The sequence below is a fragment of the Erythrolamprus reginae genome, chromosome 9 (genome assembly GCF_031021105.1).
Source record: "Erythrolamprus reginae isolate rEryReg1 chromosome 9, rEryReg1.hap1, whole genome shotgun sequence".
Classification (NCBI taxonomy): domain Eukaryota; kingdom Metazoa; phylum Chordata; class Lepidosauria; order Squamata; family Dipsadidae; genus Erythrolamprus; species Erythrolamprus reginae.
Window position 1 is genome coordinate 53,836,231 of NC_091958.1, and position 21,800 is coordinate 53,858,030.

A 21,800-nucleotide genomic window follows, 5' to 3' on the forward strand; every position below is an offset into this window, starting at 1 on the left:
ATTACGGTACGGTACCTGTCAGTATGGCACCCACACACACAAACGACGGCACTTATATGGTACAACAGTATACTCCCGCTATTGCAGCTTCCGGCCACCAGAGGAACTACAGTCTACGCACTGTAGTGGAGACTGTAATGGCGGTGAGACAGCAGCAGACTGTGTCTGCTATACTGGACGGTACAAAGCGATGGAAGGGGCCAGCAGGGGACGCCACATTATTACAGTACCGCTATGAACAGCTTTGAATGGTACCGTATGTTTTTCCACCGTACCGTATGTAAACTTGACTACGCCTTATTTTCGGGGGGTGCCTTACATTAGCAAATTCTGCAAAACCTCTGACATGCCTTACTTTCGGGGTACGTCTTATTTTTGGGGAAACAGGGTAAGGAGATATTTCCTGACAGTTAGAACCAATAATCAGTGGAACAGAAGTTGCCTCCAGAAGTTGTGAATGCCCCAACACTGGAAGTTTTTAAGATGTTGGATAACCATCTGTCTGAAGTAGTGTAGGGTTTCGTGCCTAAGCAGGGGGTTGGACTAGAAGACCTCCAAGGTCCTACCCCTGTTCAAGGTCATCTAGTCCAGTGTTTTTCAACCAGTGTACCGGGGCACACTAGTGCGCCGCCAGACATGGTCAGGTGTGCTGCGAAGCTCGGAGAGAGAAAGAAAGCAAGAGAGAGAAAGAGAGAGAGAGAGAAAGAAAGCAAGAGAGAGAAAGAGAACAAGAGAAAGAAAGCAAGAGAGAGAGAAAGAGAGAGAGAGAGCAAGAGAGAAAGAAAGCAAGAGAGAGAGAGAAAGAGAGGGAGGGAAGAAGAGAGAGAGAAAGACATAGAGGGAGGTAGGGAGGGAGAGAGAAAGAGAACAAAAAAGAGAGGAAGGAAGGAAGAGAAAGAAAGAGGGATGGAGAGAGAAAGAAAGCAAGAGAGAGAAAGAGAGAGAGAGAGAAAGAAAGCAAGAGAGAGAAAGAGAACAAGAGAAAGAAAGCAAGAGAGAGAGCAAGAGAGAGAGAGCAAGAGAGAAAGAAAGCAAGAGAGAGAGAGAAAGAGAGGGAGGGAAGAAGAGAGAGAGAAAGACATAGAGGGAGGGAGGTAGGGAGAGAGAAAGAGAACAAAAAAGAGAGGAAGGAAGGAAGAGAAAGAAAGAGGGATGGAGAGAGAAAGAAAGAGGAAGGAAGGGAGAGAAAGAAGGAGAGAGAAATAGAGCGAAAGGGAGGAAGAGAGAGAGAGATAATTTTTTTTCCAAACTTTTTTTAGCCCTCCCCCCGCCCCGCTCAATGTGCCCCAGGGTTTCGTAAATGTAAAAAATGTGCCGCGGCTCAAAACAGGTTGAAAATCACTGATCTAGTCAACCCCCACCCCCCTATACCATTTCAGACAGATGGCAGTCCAATTTCCTTTTGAAGATCTCAAACGTTGGAGCTCTCACAACCTTAGGCAAGCTGTTCCACTGGTTGATCACTCTCGCTGTCCGAAAGTTTCCCCTTTTTTTCTTAGGTGAATCTCTCCTTGGTTAGTTTCCATCCATCATTCCTCGTCTGGCCTCCTGGTGCTTTTGGAACACTGCTCTCATGTCTGCCCTGGTCCTGGCTGGCTGGGGAATTCTGGGAATTGAAGTCCACAGGTCTTAAAGAGGCTAAGGTTGGATGCCCCTGGTTTAAGGTGCTCCCCATGGATGATGAATACCCACTGATATTCATTCCTCTGGAACCAACTCCCCCCGGAGATTAGAACTGCCCCCACCCTCCCTGTCCTTCGTAAACTACTCGACTCACTTATGTCACCAGGCATGGAGGTGTTAAGATATTCCTTCCCCCTAGGCCAATACAAGTTATGCATGGTATGTTTGTTTGTTTGTATGTTTGGTTTTATAATAGGGGTTTTTAGTTGTTTTTTATTATTGGATTGTACATGTTGTGTTTATTATTTATTTATTTATTATTTATTAGATTTGTATGCCGCCCCTCTCTGTAGACTCGGGGCGGCTCACAACAACAACAAGAACAATGTAAAAAACAAATCTAATAATTTAAAAAACTCTAAAAACCCCATTATTAAAAGCAGACACACACACAAACATTCCATGTATAAACTGTATAGGCCTGCGGGAGATGTGTCAGTTCCCCCATGTCTGACGGCAAAGATGGGTCTTAAGAACTTTACGAAAGGCAAGGAGGGTGGGGGCAGTTCTAATCTCCGCGGGGAGCTGGTTCCAGAGGGTCGGGGCCGCCACAGAGAAGGCTCTTCTCCTGGGTCCCACTAAACGACATTGTTTAGTCAATGGGACCCGGAGAAGGCCAACTCTGTGGGACCTAACCGGTCGCTGGGATTCGTGCGGCAGAAGGCGGTCCCAGAGGTATTCTGGTCCGATGCCATTATTGCTGTTAGCCGTCCCGAGTCTGCGAAGAGGGGCGGCATACAAATCCAATAAATTATTATTATTAAATTGTTATTATTCCGATGTGCATAAATGCTGTCAGAAGCCAAGACCCTATAAAATCTATGCACACTGCGCACTACAACTAGCAGGAAGAGATCAGGAAAGTTTCTGTTTAGAAAAGGTTGAAATGTAACCGAGGCACAAAAGACCAATGTTATTTATTCTCCTCCTTCTTCTTTCTCTCAATGAGTTTCCTCTTTGCTCCGACTTTCCCCGAGAATCCTGCGCTCGCGTTCATTATCTAGACTGCTGGCAGATGTCCTTGGACCGCTCTCTGTTCCTTCGTAGCCAACTTGACCCTCTGGGGAAATCAGGGGACGCTATTTTCCTGGGCACTGTCCTGAAAAGCAAGCCTCCTGCAATTTATTTATTTCATTTGTCCCCTGCCTTTCTCGTTGGCTGGCTGACAAGAGGTGGGGGAAAGAAATAGGCTTGGTTTTAAGAAAGCCAAACAACAGATGTGCGATGGATGTGCCAGCACTAAGTTCTGCACTGGTTGGGTTTATCGATACATGAACGAACCAGCAATGTAGGTTTGGAGGAAATAGTATAAGGTTACTTTAAGGCAGGGGTCCCCAAACATTTTACACAGGGGGCCAGTTCACTGTCCCTCAGAATGTTGGAGGTCCGGTCCGGACTATAAAAAAAACCTATGAACAAATCCCTATGCACACTGCACATACCTTATTTAAAGTAAAAAACAAAATGGGAACAAATACAATATTTAAAATAAAGAAGAAGTAATAAGTAATTAAGTAATTTATACTTCTTTATTAACAAGTAAATTTAAACTTAAATCAACAAACTCCCTCCATTTCTCCTTCCTTCCTTCCCTCCTTACTCTCCACTTCTTTCTTCCCTCTTCCTTTTCTCTCATTTGTTTCATTGTCCTCTCCCTCGTTCTTTCCCTCCATCATTTTCTCATTTTTCTCTTTCCATCTCTCCCTCTTCCTTTCTCTCTCCCTCTTTCTCTCTCTCTCTCTTTTTCTCTGTCCCTCTCTTTCTCTTTCTTTCTCTCTCTCTTGCTTTCTTTCGTGCGGCAGAAGGCGGTCTCGGAGATATTCTGGTCCGATGCCATGAAGGGCTTTATAGGTCATAACCAACACTTTGAATTGTGACCGGAAACCGATCAGCAACCAATGCGGACTGCGGAGTGTTGGTGTCACATGGACATATTTGGGGAAGCCCATGATAGCTCTCGCAGCTGCATTCTGCACAATCTGGAGTTTCCGAACACTTTTCAAAGGTAGCCCCATGTAGAGAGCATTACAGTAGTCGAGCCTCGAGGTGATGAGGGCATGAGTGACTGTGAGCAATGAGTCCCGATCCAAGTTATCTTTCAGGCTTCTGGATTTCTGCTTACCTGCTTCTCCAACGTAGACTTCCACAGGGGCGCTGGCAGGGCTTTCGCCAATAATGTTATACGCCGTCATGACCACTTCATACCTCTTGTACTTCTTCAGTTCTAGAAATGGAAAGAATTTGCACGGCTTGTTAGCATCTCCTTGAACAATCCCCAGTAGAATTTCCCTGCTAATATGAAGCATATCAAGGAATCACAGTTACAAGAAGAGGTGGCATATCCTTTAGTTACAACTTCTAGGATGATACACTCACAATACTAATTGTGAGTGACATAGGGGAAGGTTTGGTAGGGAAGGTTTGCCTATTTGCCGATGACTCTAAAGTGTGCAATAGGGTTGATATTCCTGGAGGCGTCTGTAATATGGTAAATGATTTAGCTTTACTAGACAAATGGTCAAAGCAATGGAAACTGCAGTTTAATGTTTCCAAATGTAAAATAATGCACTTGGGGAAAAGGAATCCACAATCTGAGTATTGTATTGGCAGTTCTGTGTTAGCAAAAACTTCAGAAGAAAAGGATTTAGGGGTAGTGATTTCTGACAGTCTCAAAATGGGTGAACAGTGCAGTCAGGTGGTAGGGAAAGCAAGTAGGATGCTTGGCTGCATAGCTAGAGGTATAACAAGCAGGAAGAGGGAGATTATGATCCCGCTATATAGCGCACTGGTGAGACCACATTTGGAATACTGTGTTCAGTTCTGGAGACCTCACCTACAAAAAGATAATGACAAAATTGAACGGGTCCAAAGACGAGCTACAAGAATGGTGGAAGGTCTGAAGTATAAAACGTATCAGGAAAGACTTCATGAACTCAATCTGTATAGTCTGGAGGACAGAAGGAAAAGGGGGGACATGATCGAAACATTTAAATATATTAAAGGGTTAAATAAGGTCCAGGAGGGAAGTGTTTTTAAAAGGAAAGTGAACACAAGAACAAGGGGACACAATCTGAAGTTAGTTGGGGGAAAGATCAAAAGCAACATGAGAAAATATTATTTCACTGAAAGAGTAGTAGATCCTTGGAACAAACTTCCAGCCGACGTGGTTGGTAAATCCACAGTCACTGAATTTAAACCTGCCTGGGATAAACATAGATCCATTGTAAGATAAAATACAGGAAATAGTATAAGGGCAGACTAGATGGACCATGAGGTCTTTTTTTGCCGTCAGACTTCTATGTTTTTATTTTTCCAGAAAAAAAGACAACTGGGTCAGTGTCTCTCTCAACCTCGATAGCTTGAAGAAGGAGGGGACATCAACTCCTAGAGTTTCCCAACCAAAGAGTGTGGACCTCAACTCCTAGAATTCTCCCGCACGGTATGTATGGACTTCAACTCCCAAAAGAATTGGTCCATATATGCTTTCTGGGGAATTCTAGGAGTTAAAGTCCACTTGTGTTGGTTGGGGAACTTTGGGAGTTGAAGTCCACTCTTCTGGGAGTTGAAGTTCACTAAAGGGGTGGAAAAAACACTGTTCCAGATGATAGAAAATCTATCACAGATGCCAACCTTAATGTTGCCAATATTAAGAAAAAACAAAATTCACAGGTAGAGTATATGTTGGTATCTTGCCCAACAGTAGTAACTATGAGAGGGATCTTGGAGTCCTAGTGGACAACCATCTAAATAGGAGCCAGCTGTGTGCAGCAGCTGCCAAAAAAGCCAACACAGTTCTAGGCTGCATCAACAGAGGGAGAGAATCAAGATCACGTGAAGTGTCAATGCCGCTTTATAAGGCCTTGGTAAGGCCACATTTGGAATATTGCATTCAGTTTTGGCCACCACGATACAAAATGGATGTTCGGACTCTAGAAAGAGTGCGGAGAAGAGCGACAAAGATGATTAAGGGGCTGGAGGCTAAAACATATGAAGAACGTTTGCAGGAACTGGGTTTATGTCTAGTTTAATGAAAAGAAGGACCAGGGGAGACAGGATAGCAGCCTTCCGATATCTCAGGGATTGACACAAACAAGAGGAGTCAACCTATTCTCCAAAGCACCTGAGGGTAGAACAAGAAGCAATGGGTGGAAACTAATCAAGGACAGAAGCAACTTAGAACTAAGGAGACATTTCCTAACAGAACAATTAATCTGTGCAACAGCTTGCCTCCAGAAGTTGTGATTGCTCCAATACTGGAAGTTTTATTAAAGAAGATGTTGGATAACCATCTCTCTGAAGTAGTGTAGGGTCGCCTGGCCAAGCAGGGGGTTGGACTAGAAGACCTCCAAGGTCCCTTCCAACTTGTTGCTGTTGCTGTTACTGTTTGATTTGATTTTGATTTTATTGGATTTGTATGCCACCCCTCTCCGTAGACTCGTTGTTGTTGTTGCTATTATTATTATTATTATTATTATTATTATTATTATTATTATTATTATATCTCTTGGATGGGACATCCATGGGTGAGCCTCTCCTCGCCATCCTTCAAGTTATTACTGGAAGAAGCCATAGGGCCTGGCAGTGGAAAATGGGCTAGGGAACTCCCTCATTGGATTCATCGGAAGATCTAACCAGCTGGACGAAAGTCCACAACAGCTCCAGGGCTCAGCCTGCCTCTTAAAACGAAGCCCCAGTCAATGCTACAATATCCAGGCTGGTATTTGAGGGGAAGGGAGGCTTTATTGGAGAGCAAAGAAAGGGAAGAAAAGCATAAACGTGTGGGATTTAGTGGCGCGAGACTGCAATGTCTTTCTTGTGCCGCAATCACGGCTCTTGAAAATCACTAACACCACATTCAGCCACAACCCTTTGCCAGCTACAACACGGGAGCAGCATTGACAGATACCAGAAAGGAATGACAGCACACACTGCAAATAAAAAACAAAATTTGGACAGGGAGAGGAAAGAAAGTGTGTGTGTGTGAGAGAGAGGGAGAGACAGAGACAGACAGAGACAGAATGATAGAGAGATGGAGAGGGAGAGAGGGAGAGGGAGAGACAGACAGACAGAGTGACAGAGAGAGACACACACACAGAGAGATGGAGAGAGAGAGACAGACAGAAGAGGAGAGAGACAGAGACAGTGACAGAGTGACAGAGAGAGAGACAGAGAGAGACAGACAGAAAGGAGGAGAGAGAGGGAAAGGGAGAGGCAGAGACAGACAGAAGAGGAGAGAGAGATAGACAGACAGTGACAGAGTGACAGAGAGAGAGACAGAGAGAGACAGACAGAAAGGAGGAGAGAGAGGGAAAGGGAGAGACAGAGACAGACATAGACATAGACAGATAGAGTGACAGACAAACAGAGGAGGAGAGAGAGGGAGGGAGAGAGACAGAGACAGAAAGAGAGAGACAGACAGACAGAGGAGGAGAAAGAGGGAGGGAGAGAGACAGAGCGACAGGGAGAGAGACACACACAGAGAGACAGACAGACTGACAGAGAGGAAGAGGAGTGAGTGAGGGTAGGAGAGAGAGAGGGAAAGATACAGAGAGAGTGGGAGAGGGAGATGGAAAGACAGACAAAGACAGAGCAACACACAGAGAGAGACGGAGAGACAGAGAGGGAGGGTCAGGGAGGGAGAGAGAAAGAGAGAGAGTGGGAGGGAAAGAGACAGACAGAGGGGGGAGAAAGTGGGAGGGAGAGAAAGAGACAGAGAAAGGGGGGAGAAAGAGAGAGACAGAGAGAGAGAGAGGGAGGGAGGGGAGAGAGAGGGACCAGGGAGAGAGAGAGAGAGAGATCAGGAGATCTCCTCTGGCTACGGTGTAATTAATAACCAAAGAAGCACGATAGCAAGAAGACCGAATTTCATGTATTCCGCCCCGGAGGCCTTTGCATCATCCTTGAAGTTCTGGGGGATTTGCATATTCAAAGCAGGCCACCTCTCTTTTTTTCCCGTAGAATACAGCTCACCTGAGGAAGCCCACCAGCAAAATCCAACTCTGGGGAGAAGCCTTCTATTTTTTTTTCCGGGAGGGGGGTATGGGACGGACGTGTGTGTGAACTACCCTTTCAGCTCCGCCAGCACCACCGTCGCCGCAAACTCTCATCCTGGGGGGGAGCTTCTGCGAGATTGATCAGGAGGCCCCTTCTAATTTCAGATTTCCTAAAGTGCCCGCAAATATTCTGCCCACGTAGCTCAGTCAGACGCCCGGTGTGTTGCCTGCCGGTTCCCAGGTAGACAGACAGCTGATGGTATCTAATTTACTGCTTACATTTTGTCAGCATAATAAATAAAACTACTTGATGTATTGTAGGGAACTGACAGTTTTATGGGGATCCGAAACTCCCGCCAGTTAATACACAAGGACTCTCTCTCTCCCCCCACCCTCCTTACACACACACACCCGCCTCGCTTGCAAGGGAATGTGGTGTATTTCTAAGCCATCTGCAGAGAAAATGGCATTTGGACACGGCACCAGGGATGGACTCCTACGGATACGGTCAGGGACGCAAAACCGGTAGAAAACCTTCCCCCAGACTTTTTTATACTTTATGTTTGGTATGTATGTGTTGTTTGGTTTAAAATATGATAGGGTTTTATATGCTTTTAGATTTGTTTCGCTGTAATATTGTTTTTATTATTATTGTTGTTGTTGTTATTATTATTATAATTATTATTATTATTATTATTATTATTATTATTATTATTATTTATTAGATTTGTATGCCGCCCCTCTCCGTAGACTCGGGGCGGTTCACAACACAATAAAAACAGTTCCTGACAAATCTAATAATTTACAATTTAAAATTTAAAATAGTTAAAAAAACCCCATTTTTAAGCAGACATACCTACAAACATACCATACATAAATTATATAGGCCCGGGGGAGATATCTCAGTTCCCCCATGCCTGACGACAAAGGTGGGTTTTAAGGAGTTTGCGAAAGGCGAGGAGGGTAGGGGCAGTTCTAATCTCTGGGGGCAGTTGGTTCCAGAGGGCCGGGGCCGCCACAGAGAAGGCTCTTCCCCTGGGGCCCACCAAACGACATTGTTTAATCGACGGGACCCGGAGAAGGCCAACTCTGTGGGACCTTATCGGCCGCTGGGATTTGTGCGGTAGAAGGCAGTTCCAGAGGTATTCTGGTCCAATGCCATGTAGGGCTTTAAAGGTCATTACCAACACTTTGAATTGTGACCGGAAACCGATCGGCAGCCAGTGCAGGCCGCGGAGTGTTAACTTACTTGTTAATTCGTAGGTTGTTAAGTCGGAGCTGCTGTTCACTGCCTTGAAGACGCTTTGGGCTATTCACGGTAAGCAAAGCAGAAAAGAATGAGAGGGCAAGGTTAGCCGTTGTCGCCAATTCCACATGGTTCCAGCAGTTTGAGGTGAGTGCAGGCAATGTTCAAGGCAAAGACCCTTCCAACACACACACAAACACACATACACACACACCAGCTGCCTGCCAATATCAGTCAGCCCTCTTGCTGGAGAACATGCTGCAAATGATCCTCAAACTGGAAGGCTTCCTCAGCTACTATATCTTCCCACACAGAAAGAAATTATGGATGCTATAAAGCAATGAGAAATACCTGGAGAATCAGTGAGCCATAATAACAAAGTGGTGGAATGGTGGATTGAATCCATCTGCCTATCCAGCTACCCACCCATCTTTCCATCAATTCAATCCACCCATCAAAACCCACCCAGCCACCCACTTTTCCATCCATCCATCCATCCATCCGTCCGTCCGTCCGTCCGTCCATCCATCCAAACCCATCCACCCACCTACCTTACCATCCATCCCCATCCACCTACCTACTTTTCCATCCACCCACCCACCCACCCACCCACCTACCTTACCATCCATCCATCCATCCATCCATCCATCCATCCATCCACCCACCTTACCATCTATCCATCCACCCAACTTACCATCCATCCATCCATCCACTTTACCACCCACCTTACCATCCATCCATCCATCCATCCATCCATCCATCCACCCATCCACCCACCCACCCATCCGTCCACCCACCTTACCATCCACCCACCCACCCACCTTACCATCCATCCATCCATCCTCCCAGCTTACTATCCATCCTACCCACCCACCCAATTTCCCATCCACCCACCTTACCATCCACCCACCCACCCACCTTACCATCCATCCATCCATCCTCCCAGCTTACTATCCATCCTACCCACCCACCCAATTTCCCATCCACCCACCCACCCTAGCTCTAGACACCAGATTTACAAGGCCCAAACTGGAAAAAAAACCAAGTAGAAAGCAAGAAATAAGAGCGACTGGGGTGAATGAGAGAAGAGGAAAAGAAAAAAAAAGCCCAGTGGATCAGTTTCCAACCTGACAGCCAGCTAGTTGAATAAATTTGAGAGCATGCACAAGTTTTTTTCCTCCCCATTTCCATCAAGTGTTTTAATATTTGTTCACCTGATTGAAAACGACAAACCATTCATCACACGTTAAAACAGCCCAAATAATTGGCTCCTTACCTGCAATTTCTGCTCGAAGAGCTGATGGGTTTTTAAGGGCTTTGGACTCTGTTCTTGGTCTGCTGTTTTCAGGTTCCAGCTCCCGATAATAAATACGGTAGCCCAAAAGAAGGCCGTTTAGACTCTCTACCTTTGGAGGCTGCAAAAAAAAAAAAAATGCCCAGAAAAAGGGTTTAAGTTGCAATTTGTCTCTTCCGATAAAAACACTACAAAGAAATTAAGATGTAATATATTTTTAGACAAGGGTGATGTATCTGGGTGAAGATTCAAACTATTTTTTGTTTCTGTTGTATGGTTTTCAAATGTTGGGTTTTTAGATACTTTCTTTTATATATTAGATTTGTTACATTGTACATTGTTATTATTATTGTTGTGAGCCGCCCTGAGTCTGCGGAGAGGGGCGGCATGCAAATGTAATAAATTATTATTATTATTATTATTATTATTATTATTATTATTATTATTATCATCATCATCATCATCATTTATTAGATTTGTATGCCGCCCCTCTCCGAAGACTTGGGATGGCTAACAACAACATAAAAAGACAATGTAAACAAATCTAATATTAAAAGACAATCTAAAAAAACCCCAATTTAAAGAACCACTCATACATACAAACATACCATGTATAAATTCTATAAGCCTAGGGGGAAGGGAAATTTCAATTCCCCCATGCCTGACAACAGAGGTGGGTTTTAAGGAGTTTGCGAAAGGCAAGGAGGGTGGGGGCAACCCTGATATCTGGGGGGAGCTGGTTCCAGAGGGACGGGGCCGCCACAGAGAAGGCTCTTCTCCTGGGTCCCGCCAAACGACATTGCTTAGTCGACGGGACCCGGAGAAGGCCAACTCTGTGGGACCTAACTGGTCGATGGGATTCGTGCGGCAGAAGGCGATCAAAATGTCCATTTGGAATATCTTACAAAGTTGAGATGCTGTGGAGATTATCCAATCCACAATGTCAGGGTTCCAAGCAACAGCCCATATAAATTCAGAATTCCAACACCGGATTCCCCAAAGTATAGATTTATTAGGTATGTCATATTGGCACCATTGGTGAAAACCTGACTCTGAAATTCCCCACCCAGTTAAAATCCAAAGTTCCTCCCTCCATCGTTAACATCCATCACATGCCCCATCAGGTCACCTTCCCATTTCTTGATACTTCCCATCCATGCTCCTCCAGGTCCTGGTGAGAATGTCCTTCGTTCCCAGAAGAAGCTATGTATTCCCCCAGCTATCTCTACTCCCCCTTCCATCTCCCACAGCTCCATCCAGCTTTGCTTTGGCAATCCTGAATGTCCTGTCGGGCTCTCTGGTAGAATCCTCCCAAAAATTCACAGGTACAAATTTCAGACACACACACGTTTGAAAATTCAAAACAATGTTCTTTATAATGAAAAGTCACTTAAACCAAGCCCTCTTTTGGTATAGCCAAGAGCACTCGTCTCCAAACAAACTGGTAATTTGTACAAATCCCTTATCAGTTCTGTGATACTTAGCTTGCAGCTGTGAGGCAATTCACAGTCCTTCTTCTTTCACAAAGTGAAACATACTTTGCTCTGGTTTAGTTTCAAAGCGGGGAAAAATCAGCACACAAAAGGTCAAAGTCAGTAAAGCAGTCACGAAACACAACGATCAGATAATCCTCCACAATGGCCAAACCCACAGGCTGCTCTTTATAGCAGCCTCACTAATGACCACAGCCCCACCCAACCACAGGTGGCCTCATTTTCTTTGATAATAATCTCTCAGTTGTTGCTGCCTATGCATCGCTCTCCACATGCGTGGCTGTATCATTAACTCTTGTTCCGAATCCAAGGAGGAGCTAGATAATTGATCTCCTTCTGAACTGTCTGCACACTCTCCTCCTCCCTGTCACTCATGTCTTCTTGGTCAGAGGAGCCTTCATCAGCAGAATCCACCGGGGGCAAAACAGGCCTTCAGCATGTGGATGTCTCCCCCACATCCACAGTCCTTGGGGCAGGAGCTGGGCCAGAGCTAACCACAACACTGAAGATACTCCAAGATGGCTCCAGGGTTGACAGGCAGGATATCTCTAAGCATCTTTGGAGACCAGGGACAAGCTGGGATGAATAAACCAGGATTCCTGGGGAGGGTGCTGAGGCACAATTTGCAAGCTTAGTCTTGAAGAGATTTTTGGAGCAATGTCAAAGAAGCTTTCTTCAGCCCAACCATGTTCATCCAGTAGTGTCAGGCAGAAGAAGTGAGGTGCATCTATCTGGAACATATGTTTCCTCAAGGAACAAAGCAGCCATCTCCTGTCTTTTGGCTATCTTCCGAAATTGTCCCCGGGAATTAAAAAACTCACGAGTCTAGAGAGATTGAGAAGCATCCAGAGAGGCAATTTCCTCTGCTGACACAGGTTATTCGTCACGATTTACCTAGGCAAGCTCGAGAAGTCAATCAAGGGGACGAAGTTGGCTTTTTCTCCAACGTTCCAGCCAACGGGTTGCTGCTGAAATAATCTGCTTCATCTCAAACTTTATAGAGTTGATCTCCCGAGGCCCAGATCTCATCACTTCCCAGGGGGAGTGGGAGAAAGGAGCTACACCATTAATCCGCCGTGTGCCGTAACTTTGATTGATGGTTCTCCGTCCCCTAATTTCAGCTCAGTGGTCTCCAACAACGTACTGTGGTACACCGCTAAGCCATTTGCTTGTGGCCATGTTTCTGATAGTCTGGGAGAATAACCCTTATGTCCACTTAATTAAAGACTAGGTAGGAAGGGGAGGGGGAGTGAGAAAAGGTTGATTTGATTATAATCTAAGGGAAGGGGATACATCACCATACAAACAAATGAGTAATATTTCCATAATTAAGGTTGTGATATTGAAGGCAGAGGTGGGTTTTAGCAGGTTCTGACCGGTTCTGGAGAACCGGTAGCGGGAATTTTGAGCAGTTTGGAGAAACGGTTAAATACCACCTCTGACTGCCCCTGCCCCCATCTATTCAACGCCTTCTGAGTCCCAGCTTATTGGGAAGAAATGGGGATTTTTCAGTAACCTTCCCCTTTTGTAATATCCTTCCCCTGTCATGCCCATCCTGCCAAGCCTGCCGAGCCACGCCCACAAACTCACCAAGCCATGCCCACAGAATCAGTAGTAAATTTTTTGAAACCCACCGCTGCTCCACAGCACTCCCTTTCCTCACAATTACAGTGGTACCTCTACTTACAAACGCCTCTATTTACGAACATTTCTAGATAACAACAAGGTGTTCAAGATTGTTTTGCCTCTTCTCCAGAACCATTTTCCACTTGTGAATCTGACCCTCCGAAACTGTAACCGTAAAAGGTGGGGAGAAGCCTCTGTGGGGCCTCTCTAGGAATTTTCTGGGAGGAAACAGGGCTGGAAAAGGCAGGGAGAAGCCTCCGTGGGGCCTCTCTAGGAATTTCCTGGGAGGAAACAGGGCCAGAAATAGTGGGGAGAAGCCTCCGTGGGGCCTCTCTAGGAATTTCCTGGGAGGAAACAGGGCCGGAAAAGGCAGGGAGAAGCCTCTGTGGGGCCTCTCTAGGAATTTCCTGGGAGGAAACAGGGCCGGAAAAGGCAGGGAGAAGCCTCCGTGGGGCCTCTCTAGGAATTTCCTGGGAGGAAATAGGGCTGGAAAAGGTGGGGAGAAGCCTCCGTGGGGCCTCTCTAGGAATTTCCTGGGAGGAAACAGGGCCCGAAAAGGCAGGGATAAGCCTCTGTGGGGCCTCTCTAGGAATTTCCTGGGAGGAAACAGGGCCGGAAAAGGCAGGGAGAAGCCTCTGTGGGGCCTCTCTAGGAATCTCCTGGGAGGAAACAAGGCCGGAAAAGGCAGGGAGAAGCCTCTGTGGGGCCTCTCTAGGAATCTCCTGGGAGGAAACAAGGCCGGAAAAGGCAGGGAGAAGCCTCTGTGGGGCCTCTCTAGGAATCTCCTGGGAGGAAACAGGGCCAGAAAAGGTGGGGAGAAACCTCCGTGGGGCCTCTCTAGGAATCTCCTGGGAGGAAACAGGGCCAGAAAAGGTGGGGAGAAACCTCCGTGGGGCCTCTCTAGGAATCTCCTGGGAGTAAACAGGGTCAGAAAAGGTGTGGAGAAGCCTCTGTGGGGCCTCTCTAGGAATTTCCTGGGAGGAAACAGGGCCAGAAAAGGCAGGGAGAAGCCTCCGTGGGGCCTCTCTAGGAATCTCCTGGGAGGAAACAAGGCCTCCACCCTCCCTGTGGTTTCCCCAATCGCATGCATTATTTGCTTTTACATTGATTCCTATGGGAAAAATTGCTTCCTCTTACAAACTTTTCTACTTAAGAACCTGGTCACGGAACGAATTAAGTTCATAAGTAGAGGTACCACTGTATTCTCCTTCCTATCCTTCATACCAACTTCCTGAGTCATATCATCTGTTTTATCCCCCCCCTCTCTCTTTCTCTCTCTCTCTTCCCCTCCCTCCTTCCCTATGTGTGATCTCAGCTTCAGAAGCTATTAAACGATCCAACACAAAGAAACCTGGGATAAATGGCACGGGATGACATTTCTTTCTTTCTTTGACGGTTTTATTTCTGCCCTGGAAAAAATACTCTTAACCAGAAAGGTCACGGCATCCTGCTCTTATCCATCTTTCATGAGTGAAAAACAAAGAAAAAAAAATAAAAATGCAGGATTTGATGTAAAGGATTATTTAGGATTTCCTAACGATCTCCGAGACGGAGGCTCGGAGGAACTGCGGAGGCCCCAGAAATCTATTACGATTCCGAGGGATGATAACAACCGTGTGTTTACACTGTGAAATTGGGACAAATTCCGGATTAAAGGAAGAAGCGGGTGAGAGGAGAGCTGGGAAGTTAACTGCCATGCAGAACGGGACGGGAAAATCGGGATTTTTGATGGCAAGAACTTTTGTGTTGCTATTGATGGGTATGAAATTCAGGAGTCGAATGCTCGACGCGCCGGCATTTAATTCCGCTTCTTGCCTCCTCCAGCGGAGCAATGAAACATTATCTTCTGCCCTCCTTCGCAGTTAACTGGAGCTGCGAGAGCCATCGTGGGGCTTCCAAGATTCGCCCACGTTTCTTCAACACTCCGTGGCTTGCATTGGCTGCTGATCAGTTTCCGGTCACAATTCAAAGTGTTGGTCATGACCTTTAAAGCCCTACATGGCAATGGACCAGAGTACCTCCGGAACCACCTGCTACTGCATGAATCCCAACGACCAAAAAGGTCCCACAGAGTTGGCCTTCTCCGGGTCCCGTTGACTAAACAATGTCGCTTGGCAGGCCCCAGGGGAAGAGCCTTCTCTGTGGCGGCCCCGGCCCTCTGGAACCAACTCCACCCGGAGATTAGAACTGCCCCCACCCTCCCTGTCTTTCGTAAACTACTCAAGACTCATTTATACCGCCAGGCATGGGGGAGTTGAGATAGCTCTTCCCCCTAGGCCATTACAAGTTATGCATGGTATGTTTGTGTGTATCTTTGGTTTTATAATAGGGGTTTTTAGTTGTTTTTTATTATTGGATTGTACATGTTGTGTTTATTATTGTTGTTAGCCGCCCCGAGTCTGCGGAGAGGGGCGGCATACAAATCCAATAAATAATAATAATAATAATAATAATAATAATAATAATAATAATTATTATTATTATTATTATTATTTTGAAAACTATAGAGCCTAAACCGAGTGCCCCAATAATGTAAGTGTGCTAATGACATGTAAATTGCCCTTTAATTCCCTAGATGCAGCTTGGGTGCAAGTCCCCCATTAGGTTTCCGTGAAATAAAAGGGGCCTAATTATCTCAACTGTCATCTATTCCGCATTCATTATCCACCCCAAATCTATCAACAGGATCAACCTTTAATGAGATGGGCACCATTGTATTGTCTCTCTCTCTCGCGCGCTAGTGGAATTCCATTGTTTGCCTGAATGGCTGATTGGTACTTATGTGTGGCTCCTTAGTTGAAAACTGTCAAAATGTCTCACGTTTGTTTTAACATGTTGCAACCGAGTGTGATTCCAGCATGAACAGGGCTTCCTGTAAAATCAGGAAGACGGACACAAAATCTATGCGAAAGAGCGGCTGTCAATGAAGCTAAGAGGGACAGATAGGAGAAAAGGAGGAAGAGCTAGAGGGAGGAGTTAAATGCATCCTTAGTTTGGAATCCCTGCATTGCCACAAGAGATGCAAGTCAAGCATCCTTGAATTCCTTTGACTCTTATCTGACGCCAATTTAGTGCTGACGGTTAGTTGACTGGATTCTTGTGTATGGGCTGACATTCTGTCATTCTAATAAATGCCAATTCCAGGTGATATTCTAATGAACGTTCTATGCTTTGGGCTTAATTATTTATTATTATTTTATTATTATTTATTGGATTTGTATGCCGCCCCTCTCGGTAGACTCAGGGCAGCTAACAACAGTAGTAAAATACAGCATGTAAATCCAATACTGAAACAACTAAAAAACCCTTATTTGTAAAACCAAACATACATACATACATACAAACAAACCAACCATGCATAAATTGTAGAGGACTAGGGGGAAAGAATATCTCAGTTCCCCCATGCCTGATGGCAGGGGTGGGTTTTAAGGAGCTTACGAAAGGCGAGGAGGGTGGGGGAAATTCTAATCTCTGGGGGGAGTTGGTTCCAGAGGGCCGGGGCCACCACAGAGAATGCTCTTCCTCTGGGGCCCGCCAAACGACATTGTTTTGTTGATGGGACCCGAAGAAGGCCCACTCTGTGGGACCTAACCGGTCGCTGGGATTCGTGCGGCAGAAGGCGGTCTCGTAGATACCCTGGTCCGGTGCCATGAAGGGCTTTATAGGTGATGACCAACACTTTGAATTGTGACCGGAAATTGATCGGCAACCAATGCAGACTGCGGAGTATTGGTGTTACATGGGCATTTTTGGGAAAGCCCATGATTGCTCTCGCAGCTGCATTCTGCACGATCTGAAGTTTCCAAACACTTTTCAAAAGTAGCCCCATGTAGAGATCATTACAGTAGTCGAGCCTCGAGGTGATGAGGGCATGAGTGGCTGTGAGCAGTGACCCCCGGTCCAAATAGGGCCGCAACTGGTGTAAACACTCCCCTCGCCACAGCTGAAAGAAGTTTCTCTAATGTGAGCTGTGGATCGAGGAGGACGTCTAAGTTGCGGACCCTCTCCGAGGGGGTCAATAATTCCCCCCCCCAGGGTGATGGACGGACAGATGGAATTGTCCTTGGGAGGCAAAACCCACAGCCACTCCGTCTTATCAGGGTTGAGTTTGAGTCTGTTGACACCCATCCAGGCCCCAACAGCCTCCAGACACCGGCACACCACTTCCACTGCTTCGTTGACTGGACATGGGGTGGAGATGTAAGGAATGATCTTGGTCCTTTGTGTTGTGATTGGATCACAGCCAGCTTGTCTGATAACAGACTTTAAACCAGATGTGCTGGGTCCGTCCGAGCATCGGAGACCTGTTTGGCTATCAAAGGATTCAGACAGTGAGAAGGAAGGAGAGATGGAAGCTGAAGGTTCTGGAGAGATAGGAGACCCCTGCAATCCCTATAGAACCCCACCAGCTAGGGCCTTGTCTGGGTTGGATGAGTAGGGGGCGATTAATGATCCCATCCTGAATGTCTTTGTGCAAAGGGTTAGGGGGAGACAGGAACAGTTGCATAGACACAGGAGGAGATCTTGATCACAGCTGAGAGTCATAGGGAATTCTGCAGCGTGCATAAAAGGGGAGGTTTTGTGGGAGTGTTCTTTGCAGGAGTTATCGTTCATGGTTTAACAGAGAAATGGATCCAGAGTTTTCTCTAAACCAACATCCCTGCTTTCTTGGAAAAACCCAGCCTTTGGAAAATTGCTTTATGAAAGACTGTAGCTATTGCAAAAATAGTAGTAGTAGTAGTAGTAGTAGTAGTAGTAGTAGTAGTAGTAGTAGTAGTAATAATAATAATAATAATAATAATAATAATTATTATTATTATTATTATTTATTAGATTTGTATGCCGCCCCTCTCCAAAGACTCGGAGTGAGCACCCCAGCTTCAGCCCAGTTCGGAGACATTATTTACAACCCTTGGGGTTTTGGGGACATTTGTTATCAGCTTTGAAGATAACTTAGACTTTTTGGCAGTAAACAGACATTCTTTTGCCGTAATTGCTGTTCTCAGCCAACTCGTTAATGAAATATATTTCTGTGTTTCTGAAACCCCAGTCTGTGTGTTTTACTTTGACCTTAATTACTGCTCAGCTGTCACGCCAGGCAGAACACTTTGTGTCTGACATAAACCACGTCGTCTCCCAGCCTGTTCTCCAATCCACTGTGTGAACTCGGAGGAATTTTTATTCTGAGTCAGTGCCATGCAGGATTGGGAGAAAGGAAGATGTCTTGGAAGGTACCAGCTTGGGGCCCAGGTGGGGAGATTTGGAAATGTCTTTGTAGGGCTAAATAATTTGAGATAAAGGGCAAAATGTTGCCCTTTTTACATTGTAGCTGTCTTCCGGTTGCTTTCAGAACTCCAGATTCATTTGCATGAGATGGACAAGAACAAGGGGACACAATCTGAAGTTAGTTGGGGGAAAGATCAAAGGCAACATGAGAAAATATTATTTTACTGAAAGAGTAGTAGATCCTTGGAACAAACTTCCAGCAGACGTGGTTGGTAAATCCACACTAACTGAATTTAAACATGCCTGGGATAAACATAGATCCATCCTAAGATAAAATACAGAAAATAGTATAAGGGCAGACTAGATGGACCATGAGGTCTTTTTCTGCTGTCAGTCTTCTATGTTTCTATGTTTCTATGTCCATATACATTTCTTAAAAACAGACAAATGAAAACGCACCAGCCCCTGTGATAACCTGAGGATATTTTAACACTGAGAATACCGTGGCAGCTGGGAAGGAATTTAATTTAATTTAATTTAATTATTAGATTTGTATGCCGCCCCCTCCGAAGACTTGGGGCAGCTCACAACAATAATAAAAACAATATTCTAGCGAAAACAAATCTAATATTAAAAAGCACATAAAACCCTATCATATTTTAAAAAGCAAACAACATATACATACCCAAACATAAATATAAAAAAGCCTGGGGAAAGGTGTCTCAACTCCCCCATGCCTGGCGGTATAGATGGGTCTTGAGTAATTTACGAAAGACAAGGAGTGTAGGGGCAGTTCTAATCTCCGGGGGGAGTTGATTCCAGAGGGCCGGGGCTGCCACAGAGAAGGCTCTTCCCCTGGGGCCCACCAGACGACATTGTTTGGTCGACGGGACCCAGAGAGGGCCAACTCAGTGGGACCTTATCGATCGCTGGGATTCGTGCGGTAGCAGTTGGTTCCGGAGGTACTCTGGTCCAACACTTTGAATTGTGACCGGAAACTGATCGGCAGCCAATGCAGCCACTTTGAAGATCAAAGTGTTCCAGGATTCATACGAATAATGTATTTAGTGTATCAACGTTTTCTATGATCGATCCTAGAAATTATCTCCCAATCATCAGAGCTGAAGCTTCAAGTCTACCTTTACACTCACCTGCCACTGTACTAGAACCGAGGAGGTTGTGTATGGGATCACAGACACGGAATTCGGTGGTTCATCTGGAACTAGAAAGAAAGAAAAAAACACCCAGAAATAAAGACGTGCTACTTGGCCACACAATGTGTTTATTTTATTTATTTATTTATTTATTGGATTTGTATGCCGCCCCTCTCCGTGGACTCAGGGCGGCTAACAACAGTGATAAAAACAGAATGTAAAAATCCAATACTAAAAAAGCTAAAAACCCTTGTTATAAAGCCAAACATACAAACAAACATACCATGCATAAAGGGTGGGGGATATTCTAATCTCTAGGGGGAGTTGGTTCCAGAGGGCCGGGGCTGCCACAGAGAAGGCTCTTCCCCTGGGCCCCGCCAAACGACATTGTTTAGTTGACGGGACCCGGAGAAGGCCCACTCTGTGGGACCTAACCGGTCGCTGGGATTCATGCGGCAGAAGGCGGTCCCTGAGATAATCTGGTCCAGTGCCATGAAGGGCTTTATAGGTCATAACCAACACTTTGAATTGTGACCGGAAACTGATCGGCAACCAGTGCAGACTGCGGAGTGTTGGTGTGACATGGGCATATTTAGGGAAGCCCATGATTGCTCTCGCAGCTGCATTCTGCACGATCTGAAGTTTCCGAATATTTTTCAAAGGTAGCCCCATGTAGAGAGCATTACAGTAGTCGAACCTTGAGGTGATGAGGGCATGAGTGACTGTGAGCAGTGACTCCCGGTCCAAATAGGGCCACAACTGGTGCACCAGGAGAACCTGGGCAAACGCCCCCCTCGCCACAGCTGAAAGATGTTACTTGGCCACACAACTCTATAGATGAATGACAGAGGGGTAGAGGATCATTCCTACCATGGGAGGTCCAGAGGCTTTGGTCTATTCTGGGAAACAGGTGTCTATGCCCATGTTATTTTTTTAAATAGGGAACTTTTTGGTGGGTGGACTTCAACTCTACAGCTGGCTGGGGAATCCTGGAAGTTGAAGTCCACCCATCTTAAAATCCCCAGGGTTGAGGAACACTGGTCTGTGCACTCAAGAAGACAGAGCAGGAAAGCTATCAAAGAGGATAATTTAGAAGCCTTGAAGAAGAACTCAACAGCTACATTAACACCAGTGTAGCTTGGAAGGCAAGGAGAAGTGAAGATTGCCTTGCCTTGATTCTCTTGGATGTCAAAGAAGGGAGAATTGTTGCTTAAGCTTTTGAAATGTTGTTAATTATACCCCATCACAACTGAGTTCCAGTCACATTTGCAGTGGGTTTCCTGAGCTGACTTATCTGGAAGAACAAACATCTAAATATGGTCCTAAATGTAGTGACCCAAGAATTAATTTTGGCTGGATGAATATTCATTCCCAAATGGACAACTTGGGACTATTTTTATTTATTTATTTATTCATTTGTCCAATACACAAATACATAGGAAGAGAATAGACATGAAGTAATATATATAAAGATAAATGTAAAAATAGAGGAGAAGATATAGGAAAGGAAGAAAATAAATATGATATATGAGATAAAGGAAAGACAATTGGACAGGGGACGAAAGGCACACTAGTGCACTTATGTACGCCCCTTACTGGCCTCTTAGGAACCTGGAGAGGTCAATCATGGAGAGTCTAAGGGAGAAATGTTGGGGGTTAGGGGTTGACACTATTGAGTCCAGTAATGAGTTCCACGCTACAACAACTCAATTGTTAAAGTCGTATTTTTTACAGTCAATCATCTAATTGAGGTTCCTTGAATGATGGGCCATTCTTTGTCAAACGGATCAGGTGTTTCATTGAAATTGAAGGTGATCAAGTGGGGAAGATTCTAAAAATTGGTCCACTTGACAAAGAATGACCCTGATGTATATGGAGTTTCTCAATCATTCAGATCATGGTTGTCACAAAGGTGCTTTTTCAAAACTGGTTGTTGTCCTTACCATCTTGCAGTGTAGTGACTGCCTCCGTCTCGGCACCAAAATTGCTGTCTCCGACATCATTGGTTGCTTTCAGGCGCAGCTTGTAAGAGGTAAAGGGGTTCAACCTACACAGGTGGACCAAAAAAGTATAATAAGTCAACAT

At 45.4% G+C, this 21,800-nt stretch overlaps 1 protein-coding gene across 4 annotated transcripts in view; it reads right to left on the minus strand.

The window, feature by feature from the left end:
* Nucleotides 1-21,800, minus strand: part of SDK1 (sidekick cell adhesion molecule 1) — a 601,127-nt gene that overhangs the window by 60,766 nt on the left and 518,561 nt on the right. For all 4 annotated transcript variants that reach the window (XM_070761314.1, XM_070761317.1, XM_070761313.1 and 1 more), the window contains exons 31-35: nt 21,659-21,762; nt 19,713-19,783; nt 10,199-10,337; nt 8,926-8,985; nt 3,806-3,907 (exon numbers count right to left, since the gene is read on the minus strand). In XM_070761314.1, the coding sequence (XP_070617415.1) occupies nt 3,806-3,907; nt 8,926-8,985; nt 10,199-10,337; nt 19,713-19,783; nt 21,659-21,762 (476 nt within the window). The remainder of the gene's footprint in view (nt 1-3,805; nt 3,908-8,925; nt 8,986-10,198; nt 10,338-19,712; nt 19,784-21,658; nt 21,763-21,800) is intronic.